General features: G+C 39.8%; 1 protein-coding gene and 1 long non-coding RNA gene across 7 annotated transcripts in view; one reads left to right on the top strand and one right to left on the bottom strand.

Moving 5' to 3' along the window:
* The window catches only part of klf12b (Kruppel like factor 12b), a 210999-nt gene that overhangs the window by 66154 nt on the left and 117478 nt on the right, over positions 1 to 27367 (bottom strand). For all 5 annotated transcript variants that reach the window (XM_067986542.1, XM_067986539.1, XM_067986544.1 and 2 more), the window contains one exon: positions 9666 to 10206. In XM_067986542.1, coding sequence (XP_067842643.1) covers positions 9666 to 10206 — 541 coding nt within the window. The remainder of the gene's footprint in view (positions 1 to 9665; positions 10207 to 27367) is intronic.
* On the top strand, positions 918 to 27367 carry LOC137323107 (uncharacterized). 2 transcript variants are annotated; one of them, XR_010963305.1, is made up of 3 exons: positions 918 to 1146; positions 14163 to 14276; positions 25802 to 27367. It is a non-coding gene; the product is annotated as an uncharacterized lncRNA (long non-coding RNA). The 2 variants fall into 2 exon arrangements; XR_010963306.1 differs by lacking the exons at positions 918 to 1146; positions 14163 to 14276 and adding an exon at positions 25486 to 25629.

The raw sequence follows: 27367 nt of genomic DNA, 5'->3' as shown, positions 1-27367 counted from the left end.
TACAGGTGGGAAAAATCAATCAGGGTTTCCATTTTTAATTGCTATCTACTGAAGCTTGTTGAAAAGTGTGCATTTTGGTCGAGTTAACTCTCGTATACCACCACTGTCTATAAAGGCTCATCATCTAGCCACATAGAATAGCCATATGGGTGAGGTACCGAATTATACCTGGCATCTATGGGATTGTACCTCAGCAAGAGTCAGCATGTTGGGGGTGTGTGGGGGGCGGGGAGGGGGAGGGGGGGGGGTGGGGAAGAAGGAAAGAGGAGGAATAATTGGTTCTTATCCGCATAAAAATGACATTTTTATTTGTGTCTGGTTTCCAGCAAGTCCCACTCCTGTATATTCTTTCACTCTCTGATTCCCTCTTTTGTACATTCTCTCACTTTCCCATTCTCTCTGTCAATCTTTATTTGCCATGGACAAATATTAACACTTGCGTCCCTATTTATAATGTTGATCTGGAAAAATGGAGTTTTCAGTAATTATTTTCAGAAAACTTTGTTTAACATAACAGCAATATCTTTGTGAGTGGCAAGTTAGAGCTAATTATTGATATCCTATTATTTATCAAGTCATACTCAGCAACTTTATCCAAACAATAGTATATTAGGATAGTATAGAGGTGAGAAAAAAAACCCAAGGAAACATTTTCTACGTTTAAGAGTGTTATGAGATGATTACTGGAGCTTCTGAAAAATAGATGTGAATACACTCATGTTGTGTAGAAGCACGGAACAAATTCTTCTCTAATCCAACAAACTTGAGCTTGCCTGATTGCTCAGTAAACTTATCAGTGAGGCTCTCAATGATACAAACCAAGACAGTCCAAGGTTTGCTCCTCAGCTTGTGCTGAGTTAGCTAATTCAGCTACAGTGCTAGTTTCTGATTGCTACTTTGATCCTTGCTGGAAGGAAACATGTGTGAAAGTTGTGTGAGGATAGGATGGGATCAGGATGGGCTTGTGCTGTCCCCCTAACCCCATGGTCAAATAGCTTGCAGATACTCACTGAATAATGACCACGAGAATGGCTGATGCTCATGAAACTGTACCCCAGTAAGCAGTTAATGCCTTAAGGAAGAAAATCGATCGAGAAAAAATGCACACACAAAATCTACGCAGCACAAATGTGCAGTTACAGGCTGGTGAGTGTAATCCTATTATCCTAAAATGTAATAGCTGTATGGCTGTATTTCTGCTATAATTGAACGGTATAATCTGTAAAAGGACCTATTATTTCATTAGCATAACCCAGCCTTTGGAATGGCAGCAGCCACTGTGATCCAGCATGGAAACAATTAGCATGAAAATAGTCATAGCCATCTAGAAACACATTTCAAGGGTGAGATTATGAAGGCAAAATGTGTTGCAGGAACAGACAGTTCTTGTGTATAAGCAGAATTCAGTGCAGTGGTGTAATTGCCAACATCTACCATGACCATCTTTACTTTGTTATCTTGATTTACTTTTGAAAAATAAGCTCGGCACTGACTGAAGCTCTGGCTCAGTATAAACGTCCTGTAACAGAGTTCTTCAAGGCAGCTGCTGCTGGATGATCTAGGACTGCCTTAAAACTCCTTTCGGCAGGGAGTGAGGGGAGGGGGTTTGTGTGTGTGTGTGGGGGAAATGGTGGAGGGAAGGCAGTGTTCAATGCTCCTCTAATACTTGCTTCACTTCCATGCCAGACCTGCTAAAACCAGCACTTAAGAAAATCCACCACAGAGTTTGGTGCTGCTGTTACGTCATATTTTAATTCCAAAGCTGTTAGTACCTGAAACAAGCAGCCATTTGACTGGACAGCATGCTGAGGAGAGAGGAGCCCCCTCTGCAGCACAAGTTGCCATTCCTATTTGCTACACTTTTAACTCCGAACTGGAGAATCTTTCTACAATGGGTGACATCAAAAACTAACAAAATTTGACTTTCATGTGGTTTATTTCAAGTTGTAATGTACAAACGCTTTTTAAAAAAAATTTGTATTTATGATTTTGAATTTACAGCGGTGAAGGATATTGATGCCTTCCCATTTTTGGGATTGAATACCATAAATCAAATATTCATAGCATGGCCAGCTGGATAAAGCTTCCTCTTCTCCATTTTAATAATGTGCCTTTACCCCAACTTCAAAAGAACAGTATACCAGTGTGAACTTTATCAGCTCCAGTACCAGCCATCCTTACCACCTGAGCAAGACTGCCAATCAGTCCACTTTGGCCCAATGTTTGACAAATTTATGGAGTGTATTGTTTAGTGGATCTACAGCCACTGAGGTTGAGACTGGTCACCTGATTTCGCATTGGACTCTGCGGCCAGCAAAGATTGGAGCCTTTCAACGCGCTAGTCCAAGCTGGATTCAAACCCACGTTCCAGGAATAAATCAATGATGTTCTAAGTCACCGTGCCACAAAACTTAGACTAATGAGAAAGTCTGGAGCCAATAACTAAAGAGTAAATTGCTTGAAGCAGAAGTCTATGAAATTAAAACCTGATCATCTTGGCACAAGGTGTGCTTAGGGAAGAGAGAAAGATGAAGCAGATACAAATGAAAAATATGGACTTCATGCACATCAGATATGCAGGAAGAAGACTTAATTCAGAGCATCAACTGGCTCGAGTGTCACATGAAATGACAAATTTTTTGCATTTACAGAGCAAACTTTCAATAAATTGTACTAAAAATGCAATCATCTTTGATGACTTGGAAGCATCAAAGACATTACATCACTAAGTTCAGAAAAAATAAGATCTATTCCACACACCATATTTATCAAATCAGTCTGGGTGGGGTGCCCAGTTTCTGTGTGTACCTCAATGGTTGTGGTAACACCAATTTGCAATGTCAGTTCCACCCAATTAAACAAACCTCTGCTCCCTGTGTCTGGCATTCAAAACTGCTTCCTCAGCACTGCCTTCTGCTTTGATAGCCCTAGGAGACTGCAGGCATTTCAAATCAAAAGTAAACCATTATGGCATATATTTTTTACTTATATATTTTATAAAATAAATAAATAAAACCTAAAAGGCCCCCTTTGTTTCCCCTCCCCACCAAAAAAACAATCTGAGTGACTGGAAATCAAACACACACCCTATTGGAAATCAGTTCCCGAACACTAATTCACTTTGTAAGAGCAGGGAGTTTAAAAGTATGTGTCATAAGAAGAAGGCTGGAGACCTGGTTCCAATTACAATGACAGTATTACTTTTTGCTGGCCAAAATTAACTGTATTTCAAAGACATAAAATGTATCCAATCCTTTCATAACGTTCAGTGTAGTTAATTAAAAAAAAATTAAACCTAGAACACAGCATTTTCCAGTTTCATGCAAAATGTTGTCAGCCAAGCCTTACCATTTGTTAAAGTTGCCAATATTTAAAATATAATTTAGATTCTACAGGGCTTACATTAGAATGAATTAGAAAGGGTAAAGTTGATATAAAGAGCTGTGAGCATGGTCATGTTTGAAGGGCACCAATGCAGGAAGAACGTTTATTTTAAATGAGGCCGTTAAAAGCAAGGAATTATTAATTTATAGATTATCTAAATGAGTTCTGTTCAACAAAATCTGTAAAAAATTTGCAACATAATGTGCATTTCACTTAGGTTCACAGTTCGAGGTTGTTCTTTCAACCACTGCAGCCTTGTGTCCTCAACTGAACCTAAGGCAAGTTTGTCTTTAAATTATTTTACATGGAATTTACAATTTTTTTATGAATTGGACAATAACATTCAGATGAAACAAATGGTGACATACCTTACCTTGCTGTATTTTAAAAAAATAACTGTGTAATGCTTTTTTATTTTAACTGCTGACTGATTTTTCTTTTATTATCTACATGCTGTTTTATAATCCGTTGGCTCCTACTTTTGCGGAATATTCTCTCCTCCCTCAACGTCATTGACTTACGTTAAGGTATAGTTCCACTGACGACAGCTGTCCTCTGCTACTTTGCACAAGTTATTATTCTTTAAGCTTGAGTCTAGACAGTGATATTTGACAGTGGGCGGCATCACAGCAAGCTCAATCCTGTAAACCACACATGCATACTTTCTTATTGGGATCACTGGTTAGTGATTATAGCCCTTCATAACATGAGGAAAATTATCTAAAGCAAAAGACACAACAAAATGCCAAAGGTATGAGGTGCAGCCAAATTCTGGGGATTGGGGGGTTGCTTTAGGGCCCCAGAAACTTTGGGCTACCACAAGCATTTATTCTATTTGACTCAAAATATACTAATAAACTAAGTATTGAGATTGGCGTGCCAATATTAAAACTGCAGGGGATTGTTCAAAAATGATGGTGAATTGGAAGGGCTGTGATCTAAAGAGCCCTGGCTGATTTTCCCCTCCCTAACTCAGCCTCTCGGGCCATCTGTGGTGTCCTACCACTGCCTCCGGCTGAGATTAGCTAACTCGGCACAGATCAGAGATCTTGAAGTTAGGGAATACTTGCCTTAGCTTTGGAGATGGAACATTTCGCTGTTGACGTTAACTTGTAATCTGAGAGGGGCCAGGAACGTATACCTAATTTAGGAGCTGGGCCACTGCAGGAGATGTGTTTGAATTAACGCTGTCTGTTGGTTTGAAGATGGAAAATTGTTAATCTGTACCAGTACCTCTTTACGGTGCACTCTCAATGGAATAGCAGTAGTCCCATGTTTCTACCTCTTGGGGCATTATGGGCTTCTTGAAGCAATTTGGATGCCTGTTGCCATGGGCAGAGGAAGCAAGACTTTGATTCTAAGTGCATCAGAGCTAGTATTACAAGGGGTAAGGTGATGAAAGCTTACAGACAAAAGCAGCTTTTCTCTTCCTGTCTGTTTTTTTCATGCTATTTAAATCTAATCAACTCTGACTGGGCTCTTTTTATATATATATATATATATATATATATATATATATTTCTACTCCACACATCTATTGTGGTCTGCGGCAAAAGCACAAAGCCCACATAGTCCTCTGCCCTTCCACATAAAAAGATAAAAACACAAATGAGATGTTTGAAAATGTATTCTGCAATGATTTTTTTAAAACTTTGCTGCTGTCAGGCTGCATTCTGTATCATCCTGCATACATTAATGTTACTGCATAATTACCAAGCACAATTATCAAATACTAGCAACAATTACTGCTTTTTTGCATTGTGCTCAGAACATTAAATGTGACTTTTACTGTAAGCTATCTAAAGCACCCACTAAGGCAATTATTAAGGAAAGAATATCATTTGAATAAACTGGAATAGTAATTTTTGGGGAGACTGCTACAAAGTCACATTGGAAGTAAACCCACTCAGAAATACATTTTCCAAAATTTGAGTCTTCTATGAGTCATACAGCTATAAGGTGTCACTGTCACGAAATGCGTGATAGAGTTTAACTATTTTAAACAATAGTTGAATTTTGAAAAATAACAATTAGGATTTCAATATATATAACACCAGCTCTAAAGGGACATTAACTGCAGTAACAATTTCACTTTTCATATTATACAGGTTTTTTTTATAATTTATTGGCAACAGATATACTTTCTTTTACAAGGTCAAATTAAGGAAATCAGAATCTGGATTAGATTTTCCAATTCTCACAATGAATAGTGCGTACCCAAACCTTCTGGGCTAGTCCTGATTTCATATGCACATCGAGCTCCTGGCCTGAATTGAGTTTCCTGCTGGGAATTCACAAAATCATAGGAACAGGAGAAGGCCATTCAGCCCCTCGAGGCTGTTCCGCCATTTAATTAGATCATGGTTGATCTGTTTCTTAACTCCATCTACCCGCCTTGGTTCCATAACCCTTAATACCCTATCAATTTCAGTTTTGAAATTTTCAATTCACCTATCCTCAACAGCTTTTTAGGGGAGAGTTTTCCAGATTTCCACTATTCTTTGTGTGAAGAAATACTTCCTTACATCACCCCAGTTATTTAAGGGCTGGAGGTAGCATTTAAAGGCATAAGGTCACTTAAAGTTAAGTGGCTGTATATGGGGACAAAATTCGTCGACTGTCCAAAAGCTGTATTAGGCAAGAGAAATGTCTTTCAAAAACCAGTGGATCCAAAAAAAATGATGCAATAAATGGAGTCTGTGGGCAAGTGACTGTGACTCCATACCAAACCCTCAAATAACCTTGCAGCTCTTTCATTGCTTATCATGCATGGCCATATTGCACAGGGCACATATCAAGTCTTTACCTTACAATTGAAACGCACTGCAAATGGGCAAGTGGAGAGACTACACCGCAATTCCATCCGAAACGGACAGGAAATCACAAGGGGTGATTTTCATTCATTAACGTATCATGATAAAACCATTTTCGAATAGCTGGAAGACTGCATTCAATGTGAATCGAACCAGGGCTCCAGTGAAATAGTTCCCATCCAGTTTCCCTGATCTCCCATGCCTCTTTCATGCTGGCAGGTGTAATCCTGCCCACTAGAAAATCCACCCACTCTCATATAAAACATGTTCAGAAACTGAAGGTGGTGGACGTGACTAATTTGTCTTGAGTGACGCACTTTGCAGCATTTTGTGTTTTGATTGAAATAGTAACTGGCTGTCTGCAGGGAGGAAGAAGTGTCTGCACACTAAGGTGATGAAAACCAACATTTTATTAAATAAAGTAAATAAAATAAAAACATTAATTTTTTGCAGAAAAAAAAACTGAGTTACAAGTAAGCAATGCATAAAAATGCTGTCTAAACAGAGGAATTAGTGTTAGAAACTGAATCTGTGAAAGGAAGTTCCATAGAGTCACCCTCAGAAGGAACTGGCATATCACTACAGTGGTATTGAGATTGTTACCTTAATTCCACAAGACTGAATATAGGAAGGCACCAAGGTGCTCTAATTGGCAATATCCATGAATTGCACAGAGCAGGATGCCTGTTTTTTCCACCGGCATAGTCAACAGTTTGGTTCAATAGTTATTCTGTTGATATCTATATCTATGTCAAATATTTATGTTAAACTTGTATAGAACCTTGGTTAGACCATACTTAGAGTACCGTGCACAGTTCCGGTCTCCATATTACAAAAAGGATATAGAGCCACTGGAGAAGATGCAAAAAAGATTTACAAGGATAAAACCAGAACTGAGTGGTTATAACTATCCGGAAAGACTGAACAAACTGGGGTTCTTTTCTCTAGAAAAGAGAAGGCTGAGGGGTGACCTGATAGAGGTCTTTAAAATTAGGAAGGGGTTTGAAAGGGTAGACATGGAGAAGATGTTTCCACTTGCGGGGAGTCCAAAACTAGGGGCCATAAATATAAGTTAGTCACTAATAAATCCAATAAGGAATTCAGGAGAAACTTCTTTCCCCAGAGAGCGGTTAGAATGTAGAACTTGCTACCACATGGAGTCATTGAGGTGAATAGCATAAATGTATTTAAGGGGAAGCTAGATAAGTACATGAGGGAGAAAGAAATAGAAGGATAGAAGGATATGGTGATAGGGTTAGATGAAGTAGGGTGGGAGCCGGCTCGTGTGGAGCATAAACACCAGCATAGACCAGTTGGGCCGAATTACCTATTTCTGTCCTGTAAATTCTGTGTAATTCTGCTTGGGTAATTAAGTCAAGCTGTGATGCATACATGACACAAACTGATGTCATTGTATAGCTTCTGTTAAAAAACAAAGCTTGCAAAAACATTAATGTTTCCAGTACCCTGAATTCCCTGTTTTCCAACTGCTCAGGATGTAAGGTGGCCAGTTTCAAACTTAACACCTACACCGCCACCCCTCCCCGCCCCCACCATGGCTTTGTTCGTCTTTCCATTCTTGCAAATGGTTACTCTCAATAGCCTTTCCAGAAGTAACTCTGTGGAGCTTCCTGGCATGAAGGTGACTTCTGGCTCCCGTTTGTTTTGGGGATAATGTTGGTACCAGAGAATGCTTGGACTTCACCTCCTTCTCTATAGAGCTTTTGGAGATTGCTTCTTCAGAAATCACAATGGCTTCATCCGCAGAAGAGCCATCAGTTTGTAGTGATGACGATGAACCATCTGTGAAGTTATAATTGTAAAAATAATCATGTTTTTTTTAGAAGTTGTCTGCAAACCTGTATCATAAAGACAACTGCATTAGATTTGAAACTTTTTTTTTCTTTTAATTTTTAGAATGCAGATATGAGAGGACTATGACTAGGGATCATTATAAGATCGCTGCATAATGTAATGCTGGCCATTTTATGTTACATTACATGTGATGGGTATCAGTATGTAGTGAATGACATATATATAATGAATCAACATACCAGTATCAAAGGCATCTGTTGTTTGGGTCTCCTCTTCCTCAGAATATGCCTTTAACCGCCCTTTTTAAGGTTCTGTCACATTCTTTTACATTTTTCAGTATCCCTGGAATGATGGGGTAATTTGTTGACCGTTTTGGCTACTTCAGCCTTGACACTTCAATGTCATGATGCTGGTGGATCTTTCATGGAAAGCTCTATAAAAGGTCCTGCTGAATTTCTCTCAATTCTTTTTGTCAACGTTTTGTTTTGGTTTCCCTGAAGCGTGGCTCTCTGAAAAGTATTATTTTCACTTGCCATTTTGAATGTTTATCACCGCAGGAGATAAGCCAAAAGTGAAATGGGTTATTTCCAGTCATAAAGATGGCAAATAGGCATCATTTTATCTAACTTCTCCATGGATGACTCAAATAACCATTGTCTGTACATTGCCACGTGTTATTGCAGATGACATTTTTATGCATTAGCATTAAACATGCTTACTAACATAAATGACTTTACCACTTGTCGCACAGGATGATTCCCCAAATTATTGATTGCTTCTTGCTCATTCCAACAATTAACGCAGCCTTTCTCATAGGAAAATTTCTACATTTGCTTTTGTGTGTAGGAAAATCCAGGAGGAAGATATTATAACTATCAGGCAAATCTATAACCACAAAGAACAAAATGTCCATTGTTGCTAATTTTCTGAGATAAAACAGTTCATGGTCTGAGCACATCTCTCACAAACTTCTTTGCAAATGAGTAACCTCACCCACCCCAGTCACACATTCACAGTAACCAACACCGTGGGAGGTCCACTAGTATTATTTTAGAACTTGAACTGTTATGGGATAGTGTAGCTTCAAAGCAGCAAAATAAAATGGTGAATGGTGCAGAGCAGTTTAAAAAGATTGATTGATATGCAGGCAGTCTGGTGATAGTATGCTTAGTGTCTTGTCACTACTTGGAGAGGTAGGATATACGTTTACCCTGAAAATCTCCTCCTCCTTTTCTAGGGTGAAACTTGATCTCAGCTAGCCCATTTGGAGAGGGAGCAAGCAATAATGAGATGCTTACATAGGGAAAGATTAAAAATTATACACCTCCTTTTGAACTGTGCGCAGTTCAACTGCCTAACATCTTAGTCAGGGAATGGTGCATACATGCAGGTAATCTATAGAGGGAAAGACAATATAAAGTAAAAGAATGGGGAAGGGTGGAGGATGAAGACAAATTTGTTTTCCATATACATCTGGTAAAGAGTAAAGAGTTAAGAGTTGTGCTATGGTTTTACTCAATACTCAAATGCCTTCAACTGGAAGATTGGCTGAAAGCTTATTTGCATTGGACCTTGCCAGAATTTCCCATTACACCAGTTTAGTATTTCTAGTTCTAATTATGCCCAACAGGTGTGTTATTTCCGTGCTCTTACCTTTCATTTGAGTCCTGCCATCCTCTAGCATTGGGAGTACAATGGTAGAGTTGAGGTTCCTCTGTGACCTCATGGCAGTGTAGACCACAGGAACGGACTGTACAACCACTGGAATGCGATGCATATGACTCAGTTTGTTGGACTGAAAGTTCATGGGATTTGAAGGTGGCACTGGGTGGATTATGTGCAAGTACTGCTGGCCCCCAGCACCCGGTGAAGATGCCACAATGGAGCCTGGTGCTAATACTGATGGCATTCCTGTTGATGAAGACACTGAGGTTATCACAGTTGGGGATGAAGTCAATCGAGGAGAGGAAGAGGAAGTTGAGGAGACTGAGGTTGTTGTCACTGAGCTGGGTGAGGACTGTGACGATGATACAGCTGTTGGTGATGTCCTGGCTTTGTTAATGGACAAGTCCACTGGCTCAGTTTGTGTTTGATATTGATCAGTGGATAGCAAGTCTTCTGGAGGCTCTGCTTTCACATTATTAAGCAAAATAGGTACAGCTTCCATATCTGAAAAGTTAGGTCCTCGTGGAGACTGTATAAAATAAAACAGAAATAATAATCACTGAGTACTTTTACATAAAAAAAGTACAGATATAAGAATCACTTAGTGTGAGTTTTTAAAGAAATATATCTGAAAGATCAAGTACATAGAAGGAGGCAATTTGACAAATAAATTGATTACAGCTGTAATTGATTCAAATATATGACTAGCCAAGAAAATAAACTTTGCTTTTCATTTTAAACCATCTTTAAGCTGAAACATTAGGAAAGCGAATAAAATCCCAACTTTGTGATCAAGGATTGCTACAATAGAACACAGAAGACAAGTTAGACTGAGGTTTGTAGTAATGTTGGAATGAATGGTTAAATTATTAAAATAAGCTAATTTAATTTTGAAAATTCATCCCTTTCCATTATGTAAATGATTCTCTCCCACAAAATCCAGTTCCTGGAGGTAACACGACGTTTCTGGGCCCCCATTAAATAACAAAGAAGAAGTAAATTGAAGCAAAAATTCTCCAGCTGTGAAGGTTGGGTGCTCCTTTATGGGTTAGGGACATTTGTTCATTGGCCAGAATTTTGGCCAATGGATAGTGATGCTTTTGGGATGTCCAAATGCCAAAACAAGAACAAAAAATGCTCAATGCTTACCTCCTATCAGTGCCCAGGAACTAAAATCAGTAAACTCCTCATTAACAACAGGGTTTCACTAGCTGATTAGGAATTAATCCGTGATTGAACATATGTCCCTTTTAATCAAATGTTGCCATCACCAGAATGTCCATCACCTAACCTGTACTAACAAAACAGTACTCAGACAGTACCTACTTTTCATTGTAACCTGCAACTAATCCTAGTAGCTGAATATATAAGGGGACGTTTTGGCATTTCTCTACAGAATCCTAGAAGAGAAAAAGAATTGAAAAAAGATGTTGAAGTGTGCAATGTGCACTATGCCTTTAATTAGATCTTCCTAAGTTTATGCTTCAGCTTTTGCCATATGCTCACAATTAAACTGTGGTTGTCTGGTTGCTGGACTGATAATTTATGACAAATTACAACGAAAAACGTTCAACGGGAACCATCCCATACATTCTCATTTGTATATTGTTATGGCAGATCTTTCCAGGTAAAAATATTTGTCATATGAAACTACAATAGGTAACTATAAGAAAGCAAATGCCCTGAAACTAAACTGTGGGATACCTGTGGATGAGCACATGCATTCATCTGAAATCCCTTTCTCTGCTATTTTAGCAAAGGTGTTGAGAGAGAGGAATTTCAGACAAATGAGTTACATGCTTCTTTCTCATAGTGTAATTTTAGGCCCAAACTGACTCTTACCCGGACCGATTTTCTAAAAAGAAACAACAAACAGAATTATGATTATCATAATCCAACAGAATAATGATCAATATCCCTTTTGTTTCATTCTGTCCATTAAACAATTTTTTTTTTGCTATTCTGATGATATCCCTGGAGTTCTGCTCTAACTTTTTGATTGCCAGGGACAAGTTAATTGCCTGGGCTCCAGAGATCCTCACTCGTTGACAGCAAACCTTCTCGGTTTGACTTGGAAAAGTTACTTCAAAGATCAACAGGGTTCTATCCACGACCTTCAGTCCTTTGCCATTTGTCTTAATGAGAAAAAAACCTTTACTGCAAGTTTTTTTAACCAAATTGCAAATTTTGCAAAATTGCTATCACTTTCAAATGGACGGTCGGAACAAGGAAGCAGAAGAAATATTTTTGTTAGAAATGTAGAAACAAGGTGAGAAAAGGTTTAATATATTAGTTAAAAGTACAGTAAAACTGAAGAGATGGTGAAAGAATAGGAGGGGAAAAGGAGGCCATAGGGAAAGCAAGTGCTGTTTAAATTGTTTTTTTTATATACAGTTATGTTTCAGGTATTTATTTCAGAAATCTGGTGTTACTACTACAGTAGTAAAGTGTTTCTTGATGTTTTAATTGCTTTATTGCTATAATACAGTTATGACTTGTTATGTACCCTTTTTTTGATGAATCCCTGTCTATCATGTCCATATTTTAAAAGTGCTGAATTTGTGTTTACAGTAAATTTATACTGATCACATATTACAAAGCAGATTATCTGTTCACCATGATAAAATTAGTCCCATACTAAAAGATAAAACCCCACTTTCACCAGTTCCTTTATTTTGAAACTTGAACTCATCCAAAACTCTGCTGACCATATCCTAACTCGCACCAAGTCCTGTTCACCCATCACCCCAGTGCTCGCTGACTTACATTGGCTCCTGGTCCAGCAACACCGCAAGTTTAAAATTCTCATCCTTGTGTTCAAATCCCACCAAGGCCTTGCCTCTCACTATCTCTGTAACCTCCTCCAGCCCTAAAACTCTCTGAGATCTCTGCGTTCCTCCAATTCTGTCCTCTTGCATATCCCCGATTTTCATCGTTTCACCATTGGCAGCCGTGACTTCAGCTGCCTAAGTTCTGGAATTCCCTCGCTAAACCTTTCTGCCTCTCCACCTCTCTCTCCTCCTTTAAGATGTTCCTTAAAACATACCTCTTAGGACAGATTGGTCAAATATCTCCTTATGTGGCTTGGTGTCAAATTTTGTCTGATAACGCTCCTGTGAAGCGCCTTGGGACGTTTTACTACATTAAAGGTGTTATATAAATGCAAAGGTGTTGTTGATATGGCACCTCCACCCAGTCACAGTGCTGGAGCTGAGCTCTTACTGCAAACAGCAAGCCTTTGGATTTGAAACATTGCATTACACTGATTTTGGCAGCACAGCCACTCACATTATGCAATTTTGTTTGTATTTACTAAGATTGTGAAACTATTAATTGATCATCAAGGTGATGGATGCTAGTACTAGAAATTGGAATACTTTCCCATTTCAGGTACCCTGTTCAAACATTGAGCACTTCCAGGTCAGGCACAGTACAGATTAGATGCAGCCTAAAATTCCTTCTACTCTTCCCCAACAACATTCTTCATACCAAACCTGGAACACCCATCACTATGCCAGTCCAGCATTTTCCATTTCTATTATAGGACATTCTTATAACTTCTCTTGAGTGATACTATCAATTAGTGCCAAATAAGGAACCAATTTATGCTGTCAACCCACGCCCACAAAAAACTAGGACAAGGCTATCCAAATTCATTTTATATCACAACCGTACAGCAAGCAGACCTAATGATGATAGTGTTGCAAACATGGTGTTTGAGGGTGATGCTTAATTTGTAAACATGAGTAGGTAAATAAATTCAACATACATTGTGCAATGTGAGTTAACCAACAATAATATATTTCAGGAGAAAGCAATGAACTAATGACTGTTGCAGCTAATATAGGTTTTCTATGTATTATTAATGTTCATAACATTCTTGCGTGGCAGGAACAATAAGCACAGTAGTCAAAAATAGAATTGGATTAAAAATTTTTGTTAACCCCTTTCTCTGTAATTCTTGTTCATTGATACCTAAATATCTATCAATTTGTTTAGCTGCCCATTTTTTTTGTTATTCAGCTCTCAAACTGGTTTGTTGTTACTTCTACATATTGGCTTTCCTTGTGGGCCAGGTTTCAGCCCTATTTCCACTGCCAGCACCTGAGGCAAACATTTGGTTTTGTGCTGTTGGAGGCATTGTTTGCCCATACCTCATAGTGACTTCACGAGTTTCATTGCCAAGAAGTATAGGTAAGCTGTGCCTCCGTCAGCTTGGCTCAGTGGATAGCACATTTGACTTTAGAGTTAGAAGGTCACAAGTTCAAGTCCCACTCCAAAGCTTGAGGACATAATCTAGGCTGACACATCGGTGCCATGTTTTAGATGAAACGTTAAACTAAGGCCCCGTTTGCCTATTCAGGTGGACATAAAAGATCTCAAGGCACTATTCAAAATAGAACTGCTGTCTTGGCCAACATTTATTTCACAACCAACAATTCCAAAACAGATTAATTGGTCATTTATCTCCACTGTTGTTTGTAGGACCTTGCTATGCACAAATTGGCTGCTGAATTTGCCTATGTAAGAACAGTGACTACACTTCAAAAGCAATCCATTGGCTGTGAAGCACTTTGGGACATCCTGAGGACATGAAAGGTATACAAATGAAAGTTCATTGTTTCTGAAACTCAAAGTGAAATCTCTCCAGGAAAAATGACAGAACTCCTGTTTTTCTCCACAGTTAACAAAAATCATATATTAAAAAGCTGCACGTTTCTGTGATTTTGTTAGCAGGTCATTAATTATGGACCAAAAAATGCAACATTTCAGGATTTTTTTTTGTTGCCATTTTTCAAAAGAAAGAATTTGGGAAACAAAAGAGTTACTTTTAATGTTGGGTTCTCTTTTTAAGCAAAGTGTATTCTCAAGTTTAAAAAAAATCACCTATACATGTTAAATTGAAGCTGTTTTCCCCTGAGGCTAAACAATCAGCAATCCGTTGGCTTGTCTGGATAATCACAAAAACAACTCGTGTCCATTGTATTGGAAAGTCTTTTGATCCCTGTCAGTCCGAGGGGAGATAAAAAGAGGAGACAGGCTTTTAGAAACAGGAAAGCTGCAAGGGCAGTCAGGCTTTTAAACTGGGAGCTGCAAAAGCTTTCGGCAGGCTCAAAGTCAGAGATGCTGGAGGAACAGTTAGAAGATCTGTTTAAATCAAGTAACATGGGAAAGCGTGGCATATGTTAATTTTGTATAATTTATGCAAAGATAAGTTGTGTGAATTGAACTGAGTGAATCTGGTCATAACTGTCGCTCTCTATGTTCACGTGGCATTGAAATCAAGCCTTCTCTCTCCACAACATTCACCTGAGGAAGGAGGAAGCCTCCGAAAGATTGTGAATTTCAAATAAAATTGTTGGACTTTAACTTGGTGTTGTAAAATTGTTTACAATTGTCAACCCTAGTCCATCACTGGCATCTCCACATCATAACCAAACATTCATGCAGTCCACCGTTGGAGAGATTTGAGGAAGTACATGTGCAAAAGACATGAATCTCTGGTCCAGATCACAAGGAGGAGGATGCTATTGTTATGTCCCTGGGTTACACTATTGTACAAGTAGGTACAGGTCAGCATGAGTCAACTCCAATGAAAGTAAGGTATTCGGACCACTTGCGAGAGTGACTGACACCACTGAGCCTGAGACAGTAGACCCAAATTTCTAACATGGGCATTCTTCCATTTTCCATTCAAGCTCTCCTTCAACCAGTGCAAGTGGCAGTGGCTGTACCACACACACACACACACACGAGGACCAATCTGCAGAAATGGTGCATAATAACTCAACTTGGCACCAGAAATTTGGCTTTTCTCTTGGTGCTGTCAAGCAAACAAATCATTTATTTTAAATGAATGAAGTAGATTTTCGTCTTCAATGGAATGAGAATGAGTCAGGGTTCCATTACGAGCGGGCAGGCGATCCGCTCCGCCAGATTATCGCCCAGATGGCGAAGACTAAAATCTACCTCAGAATGTCCTGAACAATGTGGAGCACTTTAGAGGGCTGCTCGCCCACCCATTCAACTTAGTCCTCAGACAATACCTTCAGAGTGAAGAGAAAATCATTGACTTACTGCGTGATTTTACTAAAGCTCAGAAAACAGGAATTATACCACTTTTAAATTGAAAGATTAAAAAATCGCATGTGTTTTAAAATCACCCTCTCGGTTTCTTTCAACCCACATTTGGAGAACTTTCCATTCTATCAGTCCCTAGCGAGACCACATTTTGCAGCCTAGGCATTTTATGTGCTCAACAATTTACATTTATGTAGTTCTGTACATTTAATGTAGAAAATGTCCCAAAGTACTTTACTTTGCAGGGGGTGGGGGGAGGTGAAAGGAAGCAAAAAAAAGATAAAAGTAAGAAAGAAGCATATGATGAGCCATAGTTCCAGAGTTAGGAGAGTTAACCAAAAGCTTGTTCAAAAGAGATGGGTTTTGAGGAGAGAATCGGTGGGGGTGGGGTGGAAGGCAGAAGGAAGTACAAGATAGTAGGGCCAAGGCAGCTGAATGCTCTGCAATCATTGGTGGAGGGGTTGCAAACAGGTCAGAGTTGGACAACTAAATGACGTAGGAGGGGATGTAAAACTGGAGAAGGTTGCCGAGACACGGTGGAGTGAGGCCATGAAGGGATTTGAAGATGAGGATTTTAATTGTGATGCATTGAAGGGTAGGAAGCTAATGTATGTGAACAAGGATGGGAGTGATGAATGAGCAGTTTTTAGAATGGAAGAAGATGTGGGCAGCTGAGTTTTTGAACAGGTGGAAAATTGGAAGCCAGCACGGAAGACATTGAGGAAAATCAAGTCAAGAGGTGCCAAAGGCGTGGATAAGAGTGTCAGGGGGAATGCAGTGGGAATGAGGTAGGTATGGAGGTGGGTGATGTTGTGAAGGTCTTAGTGATGGATAGGGGGTTGAAGTTCATCTCTGGGTCCAAAAGGATGCCAAAGTTTTGTACCATCTGCTTCAGCCTGAATACGTGGTCAGGGAAGTGGGTAGAGTTGATGAGAAGAGAACAGAGTTTCTGGCAGGGTCTTAAATGATTGCTTTGGGTTCCTGATGTTCAGCTAAGGATAACCGTACTCATGTAATATCAAAGTTACATTATAGTTATACATGCTTTTTAATAACTAGTTACATTAAAAGAAATGTATGATAGATTTATTACAATGCTACTGGCCTATTCCAAGATCTAGCCAAAACATAAGTCCCATTTATTTATTTATCACCCAAGTATTATTAATGCTAACTTGCCATTCTGTGTGATGACCAAAGGGCTGCAGGTCTGATTGTCTATTGTGTGTCCTATTTGGATTCTTTTAGGCATTGACATCCTGCTCAATAATATTGTATTAATATACACAAGCTGTGATATTTCCTTGTGTTAGCCAGTAAAATATCTTTCACTATCACTTTTTGCCTGGGCACATTATACAGAAGTGTGAGCCTAATGTCTGTTTCAAATTTTGATAAACAAGGAAATCAAAAACCATAAAAATGTAATAAATTCCATTTGGAAAGAATATTAATGTAGGATATTAGAAGACAATAGCATATCTCAATATTGAAATAATGTTTATAAACTCTTGCAAACTCCTGATGTGTTAATACTTTGTAACATACTCCAGGTTATATTATCCTACATTTGACATACGTTATCCTGAGCACAAAATTACTATAAATCGTACCCAACAAATGTAAACTAAGTTACAGAAACAATGGGCCCGATATTAGGAGGGAGGCGGGTTGCCAGCAGGGGGTCAACTGGGCGCGTGGGTAACCCGCCCAGTAAAATCGGTGGGTTCCCCACGCGATTGTAAGTAAATTGAAGCCACTTACCTTGGCTTCCGGGTTTTGCACTGGAAAGCTGCACAGCGGGCCGACTGCGCACCCGCATCATAGGCTGTCAGCTGGAGGAGCCCTATTTAAAAGGGGCAGTCCTCCACTGGCTGATGCTGCAGAAAGGAGCCAATATTACAGCATTGAGCAGCCCAGGCGGAAGGCTGCTCCCAGGTTTAATAATGCCTTGCTCCAGGTCCTACTGGATGGGGTGAGGAGGGGGAGGACAGAGATCTTCTCCCTGGCAGACGGGAGGAAGTGGCCTGCCTCTGCCACCATGAAGGCCTGGCTCGAGGTGGCAGAGGAGGTCACCAGCACCACCAACATATCACGCACCTGCATACAGTGCAGGAGGCGCTTCAATGACCTAAGTAGGTCAGCCGAAGTGAATACACTTACTCTTTCCCCTACACTCCGTCTGCCACATCACCGCCCCTACCCCACATCTCCTTCTGCACTGCCAACACTACTCTATCACATCACTCCTCACACCCACTCAAAGTTCATCCTCATCTTACCTGCACTTACTCACCTCGCCAGTACTCATCCCACCACTCAACCCAATCCTCATACAATCTCATGGCTCTGCCTCATACTCACCCTCCAATGCATCTCTTTCACCGTCAACCTCACCCCACCTGCCACTACCTGTGCTGCAGCCACAGTGCATGCATCACGTATGTGTAGTAGGAAGTGTAAGGCAAATGTGTCGTGAGCATGAAGGGGATGCACAAGGGTGTTTGAGGGTTTGTCATGGTTTTTACTTATATTTGATTTCTGATCAACTCACATTACATATTATATTGCCACCACTACTGCCACGTTGTGGCCATTCTTGACTGGCTTGTGCAAAAATGCCCTTTCGTGAGGTTCTCCATGAACACCCTTGATACCACCCATTGGGTCACCCTACAGTGGGTGTATGTGTAGTTGCACGACTACTTTGTGCCTGTTGCGCAGCACTGTGTTGTGTAGCTCCACGTGGCGGAGGTGGACGGCATGCCTGGCGAGGCTGGTGATGTTGCTTGTCCTCCAATGGAGTGATGAATGCAGCAATGGAGCCCCCCCCCACCCCCCATCCTGACACTGTGAGTGTGAGGGGGTACACAGAGTAGGTAAATGTGTTTGGACAGCAGAGTTTAGGGTATGATTTAATAATTTGGAGTGTGGAGACAACGGTGTGGCAGGCAAAACTTTGTCTGAGGTGACAGAGTGCCCTGCTGCAATGAATGAGGGTTTACCCTGCACCTGTTAAATGGACCTTTGCAGCTGCTGCTGGCTGCTGGCTGCAACACGTCAGTTTAAACAGGGAGTCTTTCTCCCAGCATGGGAAACACGCTCTGGATAGTCCAAAATCCGAATCCTCCTAAAATCTCCAACTAATGAGGTCTGTAAATGACCTCAAGTACCCAGATAATGATCTTAAGTGGGGTCCTGCCGGCTTTGATTGCCGGTGGGAGTCCGCATGTGGGGGCTGCACGCGCACATCGATTCGCGTCATTGGGGAACCCGGAAGTGGACGGGTTGGAGCTCTGCTCCGGACCCGCTCCAGGAATCCCCAATTTTAGGAGCCCTCCCCCCCCCCCCCCCCGCCACAAATGCACCCGCTCGGTCATCCAAAAATTGACCCCAATGAGTCAAAGTAAATAGCACTTGTGTTGTCAGCCCTAAACAGAATATTTTTCTTTTATTTACCACAATCTCTTAAAATGGCAACAATTTTCCTTTTAATAAAAAATAGTCCTATGTGATTTAGACTCTATCCTAGTGGATATGCATAGGATGTGTGGCGTGTTTTCACCTCAGTCTTCACTCCCAGTATTTCCTGGGCTCTAGATATGCCCAAGTTATCAGTGACCCTTGCTACCACTTTGTGTATGCATGTCCTGGCCCTACACTTCCTTGCTCCTACTGGGTGCGATCCAATTCTTACTCTCAGCAATACCTCCTTGTGAACAATGCCACAGGGAATCCATTTGTTTGATAAAATTGATATTTCTCATAACTATGTAAACATTTCCCTTCCACAACCACCAATAGAGATGGCACACTGACTGATGAAAGAAGTGCCAGCATCTCAACTGACCACACTGGGAGACAAAACATCATCTCTTTCATAAATATGAAAGCTGTAGCACAACCTGAAGGCGCCAATGGCCATATAAAATGTACTTTTAAATTAGGATGTCACCTGAACACGTCAATTGTGCTGCAGTTTTGTAGAAGCTTTATTCAACTTTTATTTCTTGTAATCTAGCCTCCAAAATATGCATTATAGAAATCATAAGTTTTGACTAAGATGACTAGTGAAGCTTTTTATGGAAGTTAAATCTCTCCTCATGATCTGACGCCACCTACACCCCCACAACCCCACACAGCCGCAGCTGATATGCAAAACCAAAGTTGGCCCTTCTTTTGATGTCAGTCTAGCACTCAGTGCCAAAATGAACTAAGGGAGCAAGGAGCTGCTTAAATAATTTTCCACTGGACGCCAGGTCAACAACCTCAGAAGCAGGTGTCTAAAGGAGCTTCTAGTACTGTGAAGGGAATGTCACACGCAAGGAAAACAGGTGGTGAGGAAATTTGTAAACAAGGACAAAAGAGAGAAACTATTCCATCATTGACTTCTTCAAGGCTGTGAAAAAATGGACTGGTTCACCTGGCGGCCATCTAACCTGAACATGGGGGTTACAGATCTGAAACCCATTGATGCCATAGCTGAACACAAAATACATAAGAGAACACAAAATGGGTAATGACAATTCAGCACATCAAGTTCATGCCTTCCACAGGACATGGGCAAACTGCTCTATCATGGATTCTCAGAACATTTCCTCAGGAAATTAATACCTTCTCACACTATATCCTAAGTTTTTGATCTTTAACCTCTGCCCTTTGACATAATTGCAGCAGCTCAGAACCCATCATGTTCCATCATTCAACTATCTGAATCTGTACCTTCTCTTTTAACTCTCATTCCATTCTTAGAGATAAATGACTTCTGTAATAGTTTGGAATAGTGCAGACTTTACATTCCCCATAACCATTTAAATGATGCAACGTAAATCACGCATCACCATGAGTCATTTGTGCCACTGACACCAGTACTGTGGAAAAAGGTCACCATTAGGAATTTTTACTGTCACTGATTTTCTTAATTGCAAGGAAGAAAATAGTTGTAAAGATGTTACAGTTTTAGGAGCAATACTCCTTTCCACAGAGTGCAAAATGTTCCCTCTGTCATTCTTGGAACTGAAAACTCATCTTGCCTTTTCTAGCTGAATTAATAATAGAATATATTCTTTTGTTTCAAAAAAATAAGGACAACGCTAAACTTTGCATGTCTGGATAACAATCCTCAATGTCCACAAACTCTTTACAAGACAAGATGAATTTTAAATAGTTGCTTGGGTACGCTTCCCCTTTTAAAGATTGTTTGTGTAAGTTATTGCTACAGTTGGGTTTTATTGGACAGAAAGAAGTTGTGAAAAAAGTCACATTAAAAGATAAGAATTACAGTGAAACCCGTATAAACGGACACTGCCAAAAAATGGACACCTGCAAAAAAACGACACTTATTGAGAGACCCAAATAACTTACTGGTTAAAATATACAAAAAGCACTCTGAAACCACAGACACTCGCAAATTACGAACTATGGACAGCCTTCAATGCACCAAGCCCTTTCACAACTTAAAACACGGGACACATAGGTCAGCGCGTAGCGGCAGCGGGTTTTGTGAAGAAATGGCTTTTGTGGAATGGGGAGCTCTTTACCCACCATCCATAGCGGCAGAGAAACCGCTCTATCTCTGGGATTGAATGCTTGCTCAGCTCTATCCCAGGGATAGAGCGGTTTCTCTGCCGCTATGTATGCTGGGTAAAGAACTCTCCATTCTACTGAAAATGTTTACAGTATTTACAATGACCATTTTGAAAATAAGGACACCTGCAAAAAAATGGCAGCTGATGCCAGTCCCTAAGGTGTCTGTAATTTTCTGTGTTTTATGTGTTTAGGATATCAGAGTTGGGTCATGCAGACATCTAAGTGCGCTATTGTGTTGTTTACACAAAGGTCACCTCGCTATGCAAAGCAGCTATTCCAGGTAGTGGCTACTGTGCACATGGTTCAGCAATTGCAGGCAAACCCTGAGAACAAAAGATCAGTTCTTGCCAAAATGGGCAAGCAGATGACATCAATTAATTGGGATATGATTAATGGGGGCATGACATTATGAGCAATGTATTCTCATGTACTAAAGGAACAAGTGAATATTGTTGCCTTGGGTTTTACTGCTTGCAAGCCAGAAGTTCTTGTAAAAAAAATGATACCTACATCTAAGCTATTTTTAAAATGGTAGCAGTGAGTTTGCCATCACAATTTTACCAAAATATAAGCATTGTATGAAAGATAGTGCTATTAAGTTTTGTGGTAGCCTTGCTGCAATCTTTGATACTGCTGTAACAGCCAACGCAATTCTAAGGTTTTCGCCATAATTGTTCTACTCTAGCCCTTCACCCTTTCCCATGGGGAAAATAATGACCCTATTATTAAAGATAAACAAGATAAATGGGACTGTATATTTGGGTAACCCAATTAACTTGCTTTAGCTCTGTGTAGCAATAATGTGATGGTCTAGGTTGTGACGATCTTTGCACCAGTTTGCCTTTCTCAACTTGTGAGTGCATCTGTATGCAGACATAATCTTGCAGGGCCATAAGGATTTGACAAGTGCAAGGAAACCAATATTTGTCATCTCCAGACCATTTGAGGTTTCTGTATTATGAAGTCACTGTAACATATTTTATGTCACTTTTCACCAAGGCAAACTCATCGTTATCCTGGAATTTACTGAATGGATCCCTGGTATTTACTTCACAACAATAACATCTTCTTTAAATTTGTTGCTGTCACATTTTGCTTGCCTCTTTATCATGTGTAGTTTTTTTCTTCTGATCTTTTGCAAAAATGGCAAATAGTAAGAGCAAATATATGCCTGAAGAAAGCTTCCAATGGCTCCATTTATGCAGGCTAAGGTATTAAATAGGCCTGCGTAGTGTACCAAACACCCCTCCCTAATACCAGTGATGGGAGCCAGGATCATGGTTCTGAACATTAATGCACATCTGGAACATCTGGAAGTTAGCACAGTAGGAAAACATTCAGAACTGGGTGGGAAGTAATATATTTGGCGCAGTCATATTGAAAATCATGTTTAACTCTGTCAGCATGAACACAAAACAAAATGGATCTTTGCACTCTGATGTTGCTGTTATTTAACCTCAAATTATTTCATGTCTTGGGGCACATTAGCATCTTTTATGCTGAGGAATTGGGGTGGAAATTAAAAAGTGCCCATAGAAGGGAATGCATTTCATCTGTGGAAGCTGGGTTTTGAATCCTGTACTGATAGAATGAAAATCTTTCCTTTTTACCAGCTGTAAAAGTCACAAATAAAAGGAGTCTACACAACCGTAACCCAGTTCTTAGTGAGCAGGAATTCATGCCACTAGCCTGCTCATAGTTCATAACAAATTACCACTAAATTAAGAATTTTTATTCAGAGAAGACATAAAGATTGTCCAGTGTCAAAAATGGAAATATTCACACTGGTACAGTAGAGAGTGCTCCTTGTGGGTATTAGAGTTAAGGTAATTTGTTGAAGCTGAACAGAAGGAACAATATTCTGCACCTGGCAGTTCTATGCCTGAAAACAACAATTCACCCCATCCCCAAAATAACAAAAGTACATTTTCAAAAATGGAGCTATGATTCAAAGTCGCTTGTGCGTCTCAGTCCAGCACAGCCTTGCAACTCACATTTGCCCCACGCTTTGTACTCATTTAAAAATAAGTTCCCATTTTAAAAAAAATCCCCACTAAAAAGAAAATCTCATGCTGTAGTCATTATTGAGTTGTGATTAAGAGTGAGTAAACCCAGTCTTGGTCCAGATGTTTGGGCTCGGTTCAATTTGGGGTCAAACTGAGCCACCAAAGTACAAGCTAGGTGACGAACGTCCAATTGATAAGTCTAAACCTGCCTTGGCTTCATGATGTTCTCATGATGTTCTCTGTTCTCACAGAGCCTATAAATGTTCAAACGAATTTCAACCCTAAATCTGGTTCCAACAAGTCTGCCAGATTTGGATGGGTTCAGCATTTCATTAATAAAACATTATTGGTTTTCTATGTTCACCAATTGAACTACAAGATTTATACCTAACTGAATTTTCTTCTATAACCACTGTATAAATGTTGCACTGTGTTAATGCCTGGGACATAACACCATGCAGCTTATAAGAATTTGCTTTAACATCTATAAATTAAAAATACACGGAAGTACTTGAAAGGATCAAGAATGTGCAGTGGTTGAGTTACACAAATGTATATTATACAATCCAACAGGATAGGTGTAAGGCTGAAAGTCCTATTTTTCCAAAAAAATTAAAATACTTGCTTTTCGTTGAGATTAATAAACCATTAACAAAATAACAAGAATGCATATTCTCCAAACATTGATTTCTAATAATGTGATTTCATTAGTGGTAACAAAAAACTAGCAGCCAATGATGCATCTGCAATAACTCTTCATAAACAGCTGACAAGTCACTTAACTGGTAGAAAATGCAAATAAAATGTGTTAATCCAGCGGTGGAGGATGCACCAGTACTAGACAATGGCACGATGCCAACTGAGAAAGTTTTATTTCAACTTCGATGCACGACAAGTCATAATGATCTTTCTAATAGAGAATTGTGAGGATATTTTTAGTGGGGAGGACAGCCCCTAAAATATGCAAAGTGGGTGGTAAGCAGAGAATACATTGTGAGATATGATGTGTTGTGTCAATAACCGAAAGGACCTAAATGAAAGTGAGAAAAATATTGCATGACTTAAGGAAGAGCACAGAGGCATGAAAATGACTGTAAAATAGCACCAAAGGAAATATATAGAGACATGATGGAAAGCTATGCTTGTAAACGGCAGCTGCTGAAATGCTGTACTGACAGAAATAATAGCAAGAATGTTGGAAGTAAGATATTAAGTGGAAAAATAGCAGGGTTACGCTAATTACATGATAAATTTCATGATGGGAAAGGCAATGTGCTGCTAGCAGCAATATTCATGGGTCAAATCACCATGTCTCAATCCCCATTGCTCCTAGATTTAACAGCAGAACTGGTACATAATCAGATGGTGCAGAATGGAACAGTTGGTGAACACCAAGACCAGAAACTACTTGATCTCTTATAACGAGACAATTGTTTGAGTTTGTTTGAAAGGCACAGCTTGGAAAATGTGTATAACTTAGAGACTTAATCCCAGAATATATGGTATGCACCATATTATTCCCAAATCCCAAATTTGCACAATGGCCCAGAAATTGCTCGGAGCAGCGAACCAACAGTGCTTGCCGCTCCATAGATTTATACTAACCCACTAACTTACTGGGTGCACTTCCTCCAATAGGAAGCAGAGAAGAGCCCAGCGTCAGTTCAAGTGAAGCTAGGACCTGTGGGTCTCGTGAGAGGATCACACTCTCCCTTCGACCAACCAGATCGCAGCATTTTTGACAAGCTAAGGGTTTCTGCAAGCTGGAATGGAAAATCCAGGAAGTGAAAGGTACAACACTAAAATCATTGTAAAATTAGTTACAGACAGCGAAAAAAAGAGAGGGCAAGAAATAACTGAATTAAATAAACAAGACAGAAGGGAAAAGTAAAAGAACATTTTTTAAAAATGTTTTAATTTAAAAAACATTTTTAATGACTAAAAACTATTAAAATAAGCAGTAATGAGACTCCACATTTTTAAAAGTTAATTTTTAGTTGTTTGACAGTCATTAAGACCTACCGTGCTGTTAAAACTTAATTTAGACCTGGTATTTTTAAGCATACCTGTTTTGTGGCGATATTAGTTACTTTCCAGCTGGGCAGATGAGCAAGTTGGCGCTGGTCCATTGTTTCCACTGATTCCAGCTGGCGATATCCCTTTAATTCGAAGTTGTCATATCGCCGGTGAACCAGGAGGAGTGCATTCTGGATTGCCACGTTTCACTGCGCATGTGCGAACACCGGAACTACGCCTCCATTTCGCCACTAACAACGGTGAGCGCTGTTGAGCTCTCCGTTCTTTTTTAAGCAATTTCTGGGCCAATGTGTTATATGAACGCATCAGCGATTGTGCTCAATCACATAATAAAGCATTTAATGACAATGCAGTATCCATATGGATAAATGTGGTTATGTACTCATCATGTGCCATCTGCTCTCTTCACAGAGTAAGCAGGACATTGCTGACCTGCAATTGAAACCAAACTGCATACTCAATTGAGCACCAGCCATCCCCGTTCACACTTGAATCATTTGCCAGCAGAGATCCATACACTCAAGAAGGAGACCATAGTGATGTTTAGGAGGCAGCAATGGAGTTGAGGCACAGAACACTGGCAATGAAGGAGCAGTAGCACTGGTGCTAGTTAATGAGAGACCAGCTGATGCAAGGTGTAGTACCTTTGCTGAACTCTACAGAGATACAGGCTTTAGTGGACTTGCTTGGAAATAGAGGCTGTAACAGCAGCAATGTTCTTTTCTTTATTTTGGTTAAAGAATACTAAATACTAGGCTGCCATACCTAAAATCATATTGAGGAGTGACTTGATCGGTTTGTCCTGATATAAAATACTCACTTTTACTGTGCAACTGTGAAATGTTGAACGAGTTCCTCATTAATGCCTTAACAAGGCTGTAATACTTTACGTTAATCCAGTTGAGGGATAACAATAGTCAGAGGAGTGCTAAATATAAACTTTCCGTTAGCTCTTTCTAACTATGATACATTCACTAAAATAGATATTTTGGCCCTGGGCTTACAAAAAATAAGTGAGCTAAAAGATAGAAACTCCATCTTGACACTTGAGCACCTTTCAGTTGATGCACTGATGCAGCACCTTTCGTGCTTACGATATATTAACTGTGATACACAGCTTTAAGCAAAAAGTCACACTAATAATATAAAAGGAAGATTGGAAAAGGCCAGTCTTGTAATTTGTTTTCTAATCTAATCCAACCGGTTTCCCTCTCCCCACCCTATCTCTAGCCCACCTTCAGTGATAGACATTGCACCTGTCACTCTCTTACACACAGCTTGCCTGGCTACACATGGCTAGGAATGCCTAACTGCTTCTCATTCAGCCTGCCCACGTGCAAGGTACTTAGTCTGGAAGGGTTTCAGGGTGCTACTTTACTTGAAATTAATTTTCAAAAGTGGTTTACAATAAAAGTAATTGTATTTGGCAGACTGGTACGAATCACAACATTCGAAATTCTACCACCGACAAAGCCCCCTTAAGAGAAGCAGCCCTTTTACGACCTTTGCAATACAATCCCTTGGTTTAAGAGATTACAAAAGATTATTCTCTATCCTGAGTAAAACTGATTTCTTAGCTGAGAAACAATATTGATGAGATGGTAACTGTCTAAACTGAGGTACTGTATATATCTCACTCTCCAAAACCTATGCTTCCCACAGAAAGCAACCTGGATTATACATTTCCAGATTCCAACAGAGGCTGACTCCACATTTTGTCTAGCTTTTGTGCTTATGGCAAGTAGTTTGAAGGCAGACAACAATGTCCTACAGTAAAAGGAATGAGACCACTGTGGCACGATGGAAAAAAATATACAACATTGGAAGAATGAACTAAATGAGTTGCTTCTAACTACAAGTATCTATATAATTGCTGTACCTTTTTAAAATGTTCCAATAAAAATCACGAGTAAAGGTTATGTAAGATACAAACTTTCTAAAAGTCCAAATATTGAAATATTAAACTCTGCAATTTAA

Source organism: Heptranchias perlo, chromosome 6 (assembly GCF_035084215.1).
Source record: "Heptranchias perlo isolate sHepPer1 chromosome 6, sHepPer1.hap1, whole genome shotgun sequence".
NCBI classification, from domain to species: domain Eukaryota; kingdom Metazoa; phylum Chordata; class Chondrichthyes; order Hexanchiformes; family Hexanchidae; genus Heptranchias; species Heptranchias perlo.
The sequence above is the reverse complement of the archived record's forward strand: the minus strand, read 5'-3'. Positions and strand labels throughout refer to the sequence as shown.